A 15,362-nucleotide genomic window follows, 5' to 3' on the forward strand; every position below is an offset into this window, starting at 1 on the left:
AAACTCCAACTCAAAAAAAAAAAAAAAAAAGATAATACAGGATATTGGAAATGAGAATAACGGATGATATAAATATATAATTCATTTACTTTGCTTCATTTATAAAATTTACCAATATACTTCTTGGCAGCCAAGACAAGAAAAGCTGAGGAGACGGAGGGTTACTTGCAATAAATTTTATTTTTCTTTTCAGAAATTAAGGGACAAAACCAGGCTATAACATACATAGAATAAGTTTTCATAAAGCTGCTTGTAATGATTCTTTTAATTTATTTATATTTATTTTTTATTTTTATTATAGAGATGAGGTCTCACCAAGTTGTCCAGGCTGGTCTCAAACCTGCGGGTTCAGGCAATCCTCTCACCTCTGCCTCCCAAAGTGTTGGAATTATAGGTGTGAGCCACTACACCCGGCCTTTTAAAAATTTTTATTTGTTTTAGATTTTTTATTTTAACGATGTGGGTACAGTTCAGGGTTAGGTATACAAATGTTCATTATGAAGGTACCCTTGTTGATGGAGGTGTTCTCCGCCCCTGGCAGATTCCCACTAATGTCAATGCTTTTCTTACAGTATTACAGTAATTGTTCAAGGTTCGCTTATGAGTAAGAACATGTGATAGTTATTTGTTTCTGTGATAGATCACCCAGTATTATAGACTCAGTCCATCCAAGTTGCTGTGAAGTTCATAATTTTGTCCTTCTTTATGACTGTGTACTATTTCATTGTGTATATGTACCACATTTTTTTTACCCAGTCCTATTTTGATTGGCAGCACGGTTTGTTCCAAGTTATTGTGAACAATGCTGCAATAAACATTGTGTGCAGGTATCTTTTTCATAGAGTGATTTGAGTTCCTCCAGATATATTCCCAGAAAGGGGATTGCAGGGTCGTATGGAAGGTTGATTTTTAGATCTTCTAGGAATTGTCAAACTGTTTTCCACAGAGACTGTGCTAGTTTACACTCTAACCAACAGTGTAGAAGTGTTCCCTTTTCCCTGCATCCTCTCCAGCTCTGTTGTTTTTTGTTATTGATGATGGCCATCCTGACTGGAGTTAGGTGGTATCTCAGTGTGGTTTTAATTTGCATTCCTTTGATGACTAGTGAGGCTGAGCATTTTTTCATGTTTCTATTGGCTGCTCATATATCTTCTTTTGAGAAGTATCTATTTCTATCTTTTGCCCACTTTGTAATGGGGTTGTTTTTTTCTTTTCAGCACGTTTGAGTTCCTTATAAGTCCTAGATGTTAGGCCTTTGTCAGATATAAGGTTGGAAAATATTTTTTCTGAGTCCATGGGCTGTCTCCCCACTTTCTTGATGGTTTCTTTGGCTTTGCAGAAACTTGTCAGCTTGGTGAGGTCCCACTTGTCTATCTTATCTCTAATGGCATGGGCACTTGGGAGTTTGATCCGAAATTGGTTGCTAGTTCCAATTTCCATAAGGGTGTCTCCTGCATTTTCTAAGGTTCTTATAGTTTGAGGTTTTATGTTTAGAGCGTTGATCTGTTTAGAGTTGATTTTTCTGGTGACAGGTATGGTGACAGGTAGGGGTCTTGTTTTAATCTTCTGCATGTGGTCAGCCAGTTTTCTCAGCACCATTTACTGATTAGGATTTCCTCTCCCCAGTGATTGTTGGTGGAGGCTTTGTCAAAGATGTGTTGGTTGAGAAATTGAGGTTTTGCTTCTGGAATCTCACATTCCTGTTCTGTTGGTCTATATGCCTGTTCTTGTACCAATACCAGGCTGTTTTGATTATTATAGTTTTATAATAATAAAGTTTAAAGTCTGGGAGTGTAATATCTCCTGTTTTGTTTTGGCAAGGATTGTTTTAGCTATTTGTAGTCGTTTATGTTTCCATCCGAATTCCTGTATTGTCGTTTCCAGGTCTGAGAAGAATGCTGCTGGTAATTTAATGGATATTGCGTTAAATCTGTAGATTGCCTTGGGTAGACTGGACATCTTAACAATGTTAAATCTTCCAATCCATGAGCATGGAATATTTTTTCATTTGTTTTTCCATCTTCGATTTTTTTTTAGCATTGTTTTGTAGTTTTAGTTGTGAAGGTCTTTCATGTCTCTGGTTAGGAAGATACCAAAGGTATTTCATTTTTTGGGTGGTTATTGTGAATTGGATTGTGCTTTTTATTTGGGTTTCTGTTTGTTTATTGTTGCAACTGTCTTTTGCACATTTATTTTATGCCCTGAGACTTTGCCAAAGTCCTTTATCAGTGCAAGGGAGTTTTTGACAGATTCTCTTGGGTTTTTGAGGTATAGAATCATGTTGTCTGCGAAGAGGGATAACTTGACTTCCTCTTTTCCTATTTGGATACCCCAGTCTGGTTGCTCTAGCTAATACTTCCAAAACTATGTTTAAAAGGAGGGGTGAGAGTCTTGTTCTGGTTTTCAGGGGAAATGGTTCTGATTTCTGTCTGTTTAGCAGTATGCTGGCTGTGGGTTTCTCATAGATGACTCTTACTATTTTGAGGTATGTTCCATCTATGCCTAGATGTTTGAGGGTTCTTATCAAGAAGGGGTGCTGAATTTTATCAAAGACTTTTTCCATGTCTTAATGATATAATCATGTGGTTTTCGTTTTACATCTGTTGATGTGTACTTAATTACGTTTATGGTCTTGCGAATGTTGAACCAGCCCTGCATCCTGGGGATGAAGCCTACTTGGTTGTGGTGAATGATCTTTTTTTTTTTTTAAGTTGGAGTCTCACTCTGTCGCCCAGACTGGAGTGCAGTGGCCGCTCCCGGCCACCGCAGCCTCGAGCTGCTGGGCTCCGGCGATCCTTCCACCTCAGCCTTCCAAGTAGCTGGAACTACAGGCATGTGCTACCACGCCCGGCTCATTTTTTGATTTATTGTAGAGATGAGGTCTTGCTGCCCAGGCAGGTCTCGAACCCATGGGCTCAGGCAATCCACTCACCTCAGTCTCCCAAAGGTGCGGGATTACAGGCTGAGCCACCGATCCCGGCTTGTGGTGGATGATTTTTGAGGTATGTTGTTGGATCCGGTTTGCTAGGATCTTATTGAGAATTTTAGCATCTATATTCATAAAGGATGTTGGCCTGTGGTTCTCTTTCTTTGTTGGATCTTTACTTGGTTTGGGTATCAATGTGATGTTAGCTTCATAAAATGATTTGGGTCAAATTCCATCTTTCTCAATTACCTGGAATGCTTACAGTAGGATTGGTATCAGTTCCTCCTTGTATGTTTTGTAGAATTCTGCTGGAAAACCATGTGGTCCAGGGCTTTTTTTAATAGATAGTTTTCTTATGACATAGTCAATTTCCTGGATTATTATATGTCTATTTAGGGTCTTGATTTCTTCTTGTTTCAGCCTGGGGAGAGGTTGCATGATGTCAGAAAGTTCATTTCCTTTATGTTTTCAAGTTTGTTTTCATACAAGTGTACATAGTAGTCTGATAATCTTTTATATTTCTTCGGTGTCATTTGTGACATGATCTTTTGCATTTCTAATTGTGTTTATTTGGGCTTTTTATCACTTTTTCTTGGTCAGACTAGCTAGGGGTCTACCGATCTTGTTTATCCTTTCAAAGAATCAGGTTATTGTTTGTTGATTTTACCTTTTTGTCTTCTATGTCCCGAATTTGGGCTTTTATTTTAGTGATCTGGATTCTTCTGCTGAAGTTAGGGTTTTTGTGGTCTTGCTTTTTCAGCTTCCTTAGGTGATTTGTTAGGCTGTTAACTTGTGATCTTTCCATTTTCTTCATGTGTGTTTTCGTGGCATCCCAGAGGTGTTGGTAAGATGTTTCTTCATTTTCATTTGTTTCTAGGTATCTTTTAATCTCTGTTTTGATTTCCATGTTGACCCAGGAGTTGTTTTAGCATCATGTCATTTAAGTGTTCATGCCTTTGTGGGTTTTTGGGGAACTTTGTTGGTGTTGATATTTGTTTTTATTCCACTATGGTCTGAGAAGGTGCATGGCAGTATTTCAATCTTATGGAATTTGTTTATGCTTGATTTATGGCCAAGGATTTGGTTGTTCTTAGAGTACATTCCATGTGGTGATGAGTAGAATGTATATTCCATGGTTGTTGGGTGGAGTGTTCTGTAGGCATCAGTTAAAACCATTTGATCAAGTATCACGTTGAGGGTTTGGATTTCCTTGTTGATATTTTTGTCCTGATAATCTGTTTAGGGTTGCAAGTGGAGTATTTAAGTCCCCAGTTATGATGGTTTTAGAGTCAATATTTTTTTTTAGTTTACCTAGAAGCTGCTTTATGAAAGTTGGTGCTCCTATGTTGGGTGCATATATGTTTAGGATAGATATTTCTTGTTGATGAATTGAACTTTTTATCATTATGTAGTAACCTACTGTAGCTTTTTCAATTATTGATAGCTTTAAGGGTATTTTGTCTGATACTAAGATCGTGATTCCTGCTTTCTTTTGTGTTCCATTCACCTGAAATTTTGTTTCCCGTCTTCTTACTTGCTTTTTATCTGTGAGTTTCCTTTCTGGTGAGATGAGTCTCTTGGAGGCAATTTATTGTTGCCTTATGATAGTTTATCCATTTTGTCATTCTATGTCTTTTCAGTGGTGCATTTAGTCCATTCACATTTGGGCTAATTATTGCCCGAATAAGAACCTGTCCTGCGGTTCTTACAGAATTTATTGTTGTTACTGCTGTTTGCTTGATTATTTGTTTTTTGTCTTTCTTTTGATTTTCGGGTTGATTCATGTGTGTTTTCAATCTTTTTCCTGTATTCTTGGGAAGGGCATTGTCGTTCTTTTTTTCTTTATTCTGTGTTTAATACTTTAAGTGTTTCTTGTAGAGGTGGTCTGGAGGCAGCATAAACTCTTAGGAATTGAATGACTGGGAAGGATTTTAATTCTCCATCACTGATGATGCTTAGCTTAACTGGGTAGGTAATTAATTCTTGCTTGAAATTGTTTACTTTTGAGAACTTTGAGGAATGGATTTCAAGCTCTCTAGCCTGAAGTGTTTCTGTAGATAAGTCTGCTGCTATTCTAATTTATCTTCCCTGGTAGGTAGTCTGACTGACCTTTCTCTCTTGCTGCTTTTAGGATTTTTTTCTCTTACACTTACTTTGTGCAGGTGAATTACTATGTGTCTAGAAGTTGGTCTTCTCATTTGTTGTCATGCAGGGGTTCTCTGAACCTCTAGTGTTTGAATGGTTGCATCACTGATGAGATGAGAGAGTTTTCTTGGATAATTTCATGGAATGTTTGCTCCAGGGTGGTCTCTGTCTCTCTGTCTGCCTCAGGGATTCCAATTAATCTTAGGTTCAACCTCTTGAAATAACTACTCATCTCTTGGAGGTTTTGTTCTGTCTTTTTATGCTTCTTTTCTATGTTTTTAATGGTTTGGGTTAGTTCTATATTTTGGTCCTCAAGCTTTGAGATTCTTTCTTCTGCTTGGTTAATTCTTCTTTCCCTGCTTGTTAGTTTGTTATTTATTTGATTCACTGTTATTGTTGTAGTCTCAGTTATCAACTCCTTCATTCTTTCCTCATCTCTCCTCATTTCTATTTATTCTCTGTATCTTTATTATCTTGATATCTGGGTTTGTGGTTTGAGACCATTCATCCTGGGGGCTCTTCATTATTTGTGTTCCAAAGTCTGTATTCTCACTGGTTGACTTTCCAGGGGTCTGTTTGAGACCTACATTCTTTGGTGTTTCTTCATTTGTGTAAATTTTCCTCTCCCCCCCCCCTTTTTTTTAGCCTTTTCTTTAATTCTGTTGTTCAGGGATGGGAGGGCAGCTTTTACTTCTGTTTGCTCAATCTCCTGTTCTTCCTTATGTAGATCCTCTGGCTTTGTTCTGTCCTGAAGCTGGACTGGGAGAGGAGGGCTGTCTTTTTTGCAGTTTTGAGATTTAATTGAGGGGTGAGCTGTGATTCAGAAACTATCTGCAGATCCCAATATCTGCTGACAGGTGTGTGGGCCCCCTGGAACCCACTTCCCACTGCCTTACAATCTGTCCACGCAGTAGGGGTATATGTTTGCCTGAAAGCAAAATGAGGTAAGAAAAAGGGAAATAATGGAAAAAGGAAGGAGGAAGACGAGAGGGAGGTAGAGAAAGAGAAGAAGGGGAAAACAGACAGGTGTACCAACTAACAAATGAACAGAGAAACAAAAAAACCCAGAAAACATTAAAAAATATATACAATCATACAAACACACAAATTGACAAAATCCCCCCTACTGATAGACTCTCCTTCAAAAATTCTCATACACAAACGGAGGTCTGAAAAAAAGCATTAAATTAACAGAAATAAAGCACGTACGAAAACGTAATCAAAAACAGAAAGAAGAGGAAAAAGACTAAAACAAAAAAGACAAACAAAAATCAAGCAAAAAAACCCCCAAGCCCCCCCCCCAAAACAAAACTTGTTCTAAGGTCATTCCTATAACTCTTAACTTCCTTTCAGCTCTGGTTTCCAACCCTTTCCCTTTTCTCAGTGCAGGCTCTCAGCATAGGTCAGATAGGAGGAGGAGGATGGATCAGATCCGGACTCGTCCTATTTGTTGCTGCTGCTGCTGTCAAAGTCTCCCACTCAGATCTGACGTGTCTCTGCCTGTTCCAGCCCAAGGAAGGGGCGTCTGTGTCTCCAAGTGTGATGAGGAGATAACCTCTAGGTCCCTGGGTGGAGCTGAATGGGGCAATGCAAGTCTTTCCCTGGTCCCGGGGTGCCGGTCACCGTTTCTTTACCAGTGTGGGGCTCCCTTCAAACTCTCCATGATCTTCTTTCTCCATGGATCATGGGTCTCCTGCTGCTCTGCTGTCACAGGTGATGGTGTGGGCTGGGCCTCAGGTGGTAGGGTCAGCTGTATTCCATAGCCTTTTCTCAGGAGAGCCCCAAGAACAGCAGGCAATCTGGCGCACCGGGAGCTCCAATCTCAGGGCGGTGGGAGGTTGCAGTCACCTCCAGAGGAGATCCCTGGGTGCATAAACCCAAGTGGCCTCTCAGAAGGACCTTCACTTACCCCCTGGCACATACCTACTCACAGAGTCTTTATGGGCCCTCGCTTTTGCAGAGACTCTAACAGTCTGACCCCTTCTGTCGCCATCTTGCCGGAAATCCTAGTGATTCTTAATACATAATGGTTTGGGCATGTAAATAAATGTATAAATAAAAGCGTGTGTGTGTGTGTGTGTGTGTGTGTGTGTGTGTGTGTGTGTACATGTATAGTCTCTTTGTGGTTCAACATGATTTAAGGATCAAACCTTGAAGAATGGATAGCATACTTCTTAGTTTTTTGAGCAGGGGTCTTACTCTGTCACCCAGATGGAGTGTAATGGCACTATGATGGCTCAGCACAGCCTTGACTTCCTGGGCTCAGGTGATCCTTCTGCCTCAGCCTCTTGAGTAGCTGAGAACTACAGGTGCATACCACCATGCTTGGTTAATTTTTGTACTTTTTTAGAGGTGAGGTCTTGCTGTGTTGCCCAGGCTGGTCTTGAACTCCTGTGCTCAAGAAATCCTCCTGCCTCAACCTCTCAAAGTATTGGAATTACAATTCAAGCCCAACTTCTTTTGCGTGGGCTAATGATACCTGGCCCAACTTTATTCTTTTGCTTGGGGATGATCAGTTGTTCCAGCACCGTTTGTTGAAGCTATTGGAAATTTTGGCAGAAAAATATGATCAAATATATGTGTGAGAAGATCACTGTTGGTACAGTGTGGAGAATGGCAGCTCATCATTTCTGTATCTTAGAATGCCAACAAAAGATACTTTGAATGAGCAGCCAATGGCTTAGAACAAATAGCAGAAACATGTGATATCCAGAAAGTCCTAAGAATAAAGTGTTTCAAGAGAATGTGTTCAACTGTGTTGAGTCCTGCTTAGTGACTACAATACAGTCAGTGTGTCACATAATTATGTTTGAATCAATGACTGCATATATGATGGTGGTCTTATAAGATTATAATATTATGCTTTTACTGTATCTTGTCTATGTTTAGATACTTAAACTCTTACCATTATGTTATAGTAGCCTACAGTATTTAGTACAGTCACCTGCTGTGCAGGTTTGTAGCTTAGCAGTATGCTGTATACCATATAGCATAGATGTTTAGTAAGCTATACCATCTAGGTTTGTGTAAGTACAATTTAAGGTGTTTTTAGAATGACAATGTTGCCTAACAGTGCATTTCTCAGGACAGATCACTGTCATTAAGTGATGCATGGCTGTGTATAAAAAGGAAATAGCAATTGGATTTGGCATCCAGAAGATTATTGGAGACCTTTTAAAGAGGAGTCTTGGTATTTAGTAATAGCAGTCCTATTAGAATTGGCTAAGGAATGAATGTAGGAAAACAGCAACTAGAGATAACACTGAAATTTACTGGAAAGATTGTTGATAAATGTAGATAAGTTTATCCTAAGATTTATATGGAAACGCTAAAACATTTTTGACAAAGTTAAAAAAAGTGGGAAGAATCAATCTACCTGGTTTTAAAACTTTTTATTTAGCCTAGTAAACCAAAACAATATGGTAATGGGAGAGCCTAGATACACAGGACATTGGAACTGAAGAAAGAACCCTGACATAGACTTAACTGTGGCCTACAGGTCTTTAACAAAGTGCAAAAGCAGTGGAATAAAAATAAGTATATCCCTTGATATTTTCAACAAATCGTGCTGGAGCAATTGATCATCATAGGCAAACCTATGAACCTCTACTTAAAATTCATACCTTGTGCCAGAATCAACTCAAGATAAATCCTCAGTTTAATAAAACCGATGAGGTTTTTAGGAGAAAATCTTGGAGACCTAAGTCTGGGTGAAGAGTTCTAATATGACACTAAAACCATGATCAATGAAAGAAAAGAGTCAATAAATTAATTGGACTTCAACAAAATTAAAAGCTTTCTTTCTGCAAAGTACCTTGGCAGGAGAATAAAAAGACTACTTACAGACTTGGAGAAAATGTCTGCAAACCACATATCTGACAAAGGACTGGATGTACATAAAAAGAATTCTCATCTGGGTGTGGTGGCTCACATCTGTAATCCCAGCACTTTAAGAGACTGTGGTGGGCAGATTGAGCCCAGGAATTAGAGAGCAGCCTGGGCAACATAGCAAGACTTCATCTCTGCAAAAAATCAAAAAATTAACAAGATGTGGTGGTGTGCATCTACAGTTCAGCTACTCAGGAGGCTGAGGCAGAAGTATTACCTGAGCCCAGGAAATTGAGGCTTCAGCGAGCCATCATCATGCCACTGCACTCCAGCCTGGGCAACAGTGAGCTTCTGAAAGTTACTCACTTGCCATATGATCCATAGCCTGGGCAACAGTGAGCTTCTGAAAGTTACTCACTTGCCATACGATCCATAACTAACATTCCTGTGTGTTTATCTCAGATAAATTAAACCTATGTTTACACAGAAACCTGTACATGGATGTTCATTGAACCGGGCTCGGTGGCTCAACCTGTAATCCCGGGCCTTGGGAGGCTGAGGTTAGTGGATTGCCTGAGCCCGCGGGTTCGAGACCCACCTGGGCAACTTGGTGAGACCTCATCTCTACAATAAATAAAAAAATTAGCCAGACGTGGTAGCGCGCGCCTGTAGTTCCAACTACTTAGAAGGCTGAGGTGGAGGATCATCGGAACCCAGCAGGTCAAAGTTGCGGTGGCCGGGAGCGGCCACTGCACTCCAGTCTGGGCGACAGAGTGAGACTCCAACTAAAAAAAAAACAACAATAAAAAAAAAACAACACTTTACCTGTAATAGCCAAAATCTGTAAGCAACCCATTTGTCCTCCAATGGGTTAATGATTAAACAAATTGTGGTACCTCCATGCCATAAAATACTAGTCAGCAATATAATGGAACAGACTAGTATTACATGCAATGACTTAGAGGGAATCTCAAGGGCACAATGCCGAAAAAGTATTAAATGCTGATTTCAAAAGTTAGCATGATGCACGACTCCATTTACGTAATATTCTAGAAATGAAAATAATTATAGACATGGAAAACTGATTATTGGACAGAGTTTAGGAATTATGGAAAGTAAAGGGGTGATGTAACAGTTCTCTATCTTGTTTGTGGTGGTGGTTACACAAATCTATACACATGATAAAATTATAGAGTACTATACGTACACACACAAATGAGTGCATGTAAGAAAAAACCCTGAAACCTGAGTAAGATCTGTAGATTGTACCAATGTCAGTTTTCTGGTTTTGCTGTTATGCCACAGTTAGGTAAGACATTGCCATAAGGAAAGCTGGGTAAAGGGTACCCATGACTTTTCTGTGCTGTTTTTGTAACTTCCTGTAAGGAAACAAAGCTTTAAAAATGTTAGCTGGGAAGAAAACAAGAGGAATTAAATGTTAGTTGGAGGGATGTGGGTTTGAGAGTAGAGTTCTTTGTTTTAATTTTGCATTTTAAAAAGAGATACTAAAATATGTTTATAAGTTGATGAGAATGATAAAAGAGGAAGAAATTGGTATACAAATTGGAGGGCATAATTACAGGAGTAAAATGTATCTTAAATTTTTGACTTGAAGGTATTAAATAATACTGGAAAATGCTATTAATTACATATTTCTGTTATTTATAAATGAGGTTATCTGTACATCTTTTTTGTAAAGGATTTTAAATGTAAATGTGACTTAAATGTGGTATAGTCCTTTAATATTCTAAAAAATCTCACTATGTTTTTGTATTACATTATGGAACTAAGTCACTAAACAAAATAGAATTTAAAGAGTTTTTGTGCTGGTTCCTAGTGTTTATTAGATAACTTCAAGAATTTTTTGTGTTACTTTCTACTGTTTTCCTTTCTAGATTTTCATTGAGTATAGGTCATTTTTTTTTTTCTCCCTGAATTGGAATCTCACTTTGTCACCCAGGCTGGAGTGCAGTGGCATGCTCATGGTCACTGCACCCTCAACCTGCTGGGCTCAGGCAATCCTTCCACCTCAACCTTCCAAGTAGCTGGAACTACAGGTGTGTGCTGCCACACCCAGCTAATTTTTTTTTTATTTATTGTAGAGATGAGGTCTCACCAAATTGTCCAGGCTGGTCTAGAACCCATAGGCTCAGGCAGTCCTCTCATTTTGGCCTCCCAAAGTGCTAGGATTACAGGCTTGAGTCATTGCGCCCGGCCTGGGTGGGTCATTAATTTCCTTCAACTAAAAAGTTTTTATATATTTATGAAAACCCATACCTGTTTACAGGTTGTTAGTGGTGGTTCCGTTTGCTTTGTGGTAGATAGTGGGTTTTAATTTTCATCTCTTTTATCAAGCTGTTCTACTTTCATGTCCTTTATGTGAAACTGAGTAATGTCAAAATGCTTAATTGATACTATTGGCTCTTTATTCCAGGGATACAGCAGGCCAGGAGCGATTTCATACCATCACAACCTCCTACTACAGAGGAGCAATGGGTATCATGCTAGTATATGACATCACCAATGGTAAAAGTTTTGAAAACATCAGCAAATGGCTTAGAAACATAGATGAGGTAAGACCTAAAAATTGCATAAACCCTGTAATGAGCACACGTTTTTGTGCTTGTTTAGGAAGAATAAGTATTGTAATTGATCTTCAGGCTGTAATGTACTATTATTATTATTATTGAGATATTTCTACTTTTTAAAGGTTAATGTTATTCTTTATTTACCTTTTCTGCCATTTAACATTTGAGCACTCTATCTAAACACCAATTACTAAATTACACCCAAACTTTGTACAGCCATCTTATAAGATGGCTTCAAATAGAAGCAACGAATGGTTTTATAATGCCTTGGTCTAAATGGATTCTTTTTTAGTGGATTTTTTTTGAACGAATGAATGAATAAATTTTCTAATAGTAATTTAAAAACTTACCTCTAAATTATAGGATAAAATTGTCCCTAGACATTTCGAAATATATGGAGCACTAATACAATAAAAACCTAATCCAGAAAATGCCACATCATTGCATGTGAAAATATCCATTTTTAAAAAATTTATTTTATATTATTTTTTTTCTTTTTAAAATATCAATTTTCATAAGGTAAAGTTGCACATCAAAGCATGTCTATTTCTGTACCACAGCAGCATAGGTAGCTTCTTGTTAGAATTATTTTTCATTTTATTTTTATTTGCTTATTTAATATTTTTTGAGTTGGAGTCTTACTCTGTCACCCAGGCTGGGGTACAGTGGCACACTTATGGTCACCGCAGCCTCGACCTGCTGGGCTCAGGTGATCCTTCAGCCTCAGCCTTCCAAGTAGCTGTAACTACAGGTGTGCGCCATCACACCTAGCTAATTTTTTTTTTTTTTTAATTTATTGTAGAGATGAAGTCTTCCCAAGTTTCCCATGCTGGTCTTGAAGCCCTGGGCTCAGGCAGTCCTCTCACTTTCTCCTCCCAAAGTGTGGGGATTACAGGCATGAGCTACTGTGCCTGGCTTATTTTTTATTTTATTAAGATTAACTCTTTAAAACACCTTTTGGCCAGCTGTATGAAGGCCAAGTTCTAAACCAATCTTAGACCCAAGATAATACCTTTAGTGGTAGCAATCCTAAGAGCTCATTACTACTTTTTTATTGCTATAGTAAATGCTAAAGGAGAAGCCTGTTATTATTTAACATTTAGTTAAAGATATACAGATCTTGAAACAAAAAATGTCTTTGATGCCAGGTGAGGTGTGGTGTGTTGCTTTGAGGGGTCTTTTGACTTGGCCACAGAGAAGAATTTCAGAGTGAGTTCCAAGTATAATTTAAGACAGAATTTCTTAGAAAGTAAGAAACATGCCCTAAGGACATGGGTACTTTTAAGAGAAAGGGCATGCTCTTTGATAAGGAGTTTTATATACTTTTCAAGCAATGATTAAGCAAACCATGAGCTAAGAGTGGTGGGCTGCAGCTATCTGGCCACAAATTTTGATTATCATTTCTTGACCTTTTTCAGGTTTTAAAACTTATACAAAGGCATAATAATCAAGATATTGTGGTACTGGCATAAGGATAGACATAAAGATCAATAGAATAGTACTGAGAGTCTAAAATAGACCCTTACCTCTGTGGTCAGTTGACTTTTGACAGCATTTCCAGGCAATTCAGTGGTGAGAAGAATAGTCTTTCTAACAAATGGTGCTAGAAAAACTTGCTGTCCCTATGCAAAAGAATGAAGTTGGACCTTTACTCCTATGGTATATTCATGCCATATAGAAAAGTTAATTCAAAATGGATCATGGACCTAAATATAAGAGCTAAAGCCATTGAACTCTTAGAAGAAAACATAGGAATAAATCTTGTCTTAGAAGTAGTATCAAAAGTAGAAGTGGTAAAAGAAAAAAATAAATCAGGCAACATCAAATTTAAGACTTTTATGCTTTGAGAGTTACCTATCATCAACAAAGTAAAATGCCAACCTATAGAATGGAAAAAGATACTTGCAGATTGCATATTTGATAAAGGACTTGAGTAGATGGCATGTAGGAATTCTCATAACTCAATAATAAAAAGATATGCCAGTTTTGATGACTTACACCTGTAATCCTAGGGCTTTGGGAGGCCGAGGTGGTACAATCACTTAAGGCTAGGAGTTTAAGACCAGCCTGGGTAACATAATGAGACTCTGTCTCTATAAAAAAATAAAATAAAATAGTTGGGTATGATGGTGCATGCTTGTAGTCCCAGCTGTTTGGGAGGCTGAGACAGGAGGAACACCATGAGCCCAAGGAGTTCAAGGCTGCAGTGAACCATGATTGTACCACTGCACTCCAACCTGGGCTACAGAACAAGACTCTGTCTCAATAGAAAAACACACACGCACAGGCAGAAACAAACAAAAGAATGAATAGGCAAACAATGTAGTTTTTAAATGGACAAAGGATTTAAAAGATATTTCTCCAAGAGTATATACAAATAACTAGTAAACCCATAAAAAATATGCTGAACAACATTAGTCATTAGGAAAATGCAGATCAACATGACAGTGACATATCACTTTATATCCACTAGGATGGCCATAATTAAAAGGACACACAATAACAAGTGTTGACAAAAATGTGGAGAAATTCTGACCCTCATGTATTGCTGGTAGAATTGTACAATAATGTAGCTACTTTGGAAGAAAGCCTGGCAGTTCCTGAAAATGTTAAACATAGAGGGGAGGTACCATATACCCACCAGTTCTATTCCTAGGTAATGGTCCAAGAGAATTAAAAATATGTATGCCGGGTGTTGTGGCTCATGCCTGTAATCCCAGCACTTTGGGAGGCGAAGGTGAGAGGATTGCCTGAGCCTAGGGGTTGAGACCAGTCTGGGTAACCTGGGTAACCTGGCAAGACCTTGTCTCTAAAGTTAAAAAAAAGAAAGAAAAAGAAAAAAAATTAACTGGGTATGTTGGTGCATGCTTATAGATCCAGCTAGTTGAAAGGCTGAGGCGGAAGGCTAAACCCAGCAGGTTGAGGCTGCGGTGGCCTTGAGCATGCTGCTACACTCGAACCTGGGCGACAGAGTGAGGTGCCTACTTAAAAACAAAACAAACAAACAAACAAAAAACCCCAAACATATATCCGCACGAAATGTGCACACAAATATTTATAGCAGCATTATTCACAATAGCCAAAATGTGGTAACAACCCATATGTTCACCAGCTGATAAATGGATAAAGAAAATGTGGTATATTCATACAGCCATTAAAAGAAAGTGCTGATACATAGTACAACGTGGTTAAACTTTGAAAACACAGTGAAAGAAGCCAGATACAATAGGCCATATATGATTTTTTTTTTCTGTGAAATACCCCAAATTGACGAATCCATAGAGACAAAAAGTAGACTCACAGTTGCCAGGGGCAGTGTTCAGGGAAATAGGAGTGACTGCTGTGCATATGGGTGTTGGGGAGCGAGGAAAACATTCTAAAATTTAATAGTGGTGATAGTTGAGCTGCCTGCCTTGTGAATATACTAAAAAATGCAGAATTTTATATTTTAGAAGGGTGAATTTTATTATATGTGAATTATGTCTCAATAAAGCTTATTTTTCTTTGAACTAAATACCATATTTTACAATTACACTTGACCCTTTAACAATGAGTTTGAATTGCACAGTTCATTTAATACATAGATTTTTTTTCAACCAAACATGGGTAGAAAATACCGAATTAGCAGAATTTGAAACCTGTGTATAACAGGGCTGACTTTGCATATGTGATGATCCCATAGGGCTAGCCAGCTGTGAGAGTTAAGTAGGTGCGGAGTTTGCTATTCCAGGGGAGGTCCTGCAACCAGTCCCCTTCCCCCCACAGATCCTGAGTGACTATATTTCTTTCTTTTGTTTTGTTTTGAGTTGGAGTCTCACTCCGTCGCCCAGACTGGAGGGCAGTGGCTGCTCCTGGCCACCGCAGCCCCGACCTGC

At 38.6% G+C, this 15,362-nt stretch overlaps 1 protein-coding gene across 1 annotated transcript in view; it reads left to right on the forward strand.

Moving 5' to 3' along the window:
• The window catches only part of RAB10 (RAB10, member RAS oncogene family), a 107,822-nt gene that overhangs the window by 74,375 nt on the left and 18,085 nt on the right, over window positions 1–15,362 (forward strand). Inside the window, exon 3 of the mRNA XM_008069863.1 lies at window positions 11,334–11,472. Within this exon, the coding sequence (XP_008068054.1) occupies window positions 11,334–11,472 (139 nt within the window). The remainder of the gene's footprint in view (window positions 1–11,333; window positions 11,473–15,362) is intronic.

Source organism: Carlito syrichta, unplaced genomic scaffold (genome assembly GCF_000164805.1).
Source record: "Carlito syrichta isolate Samal-C Ts95f unplaced genomic scaffold, Tarsius_syrichta-2.0.1 Scaffold312243, whole genome shotgun sequence".
Lineage (NCBI taxonomy): Eukaryota > Metazoa > Chordata > Mammalia > Primates > Tarsiidae > Carlito > Carlito syrichta.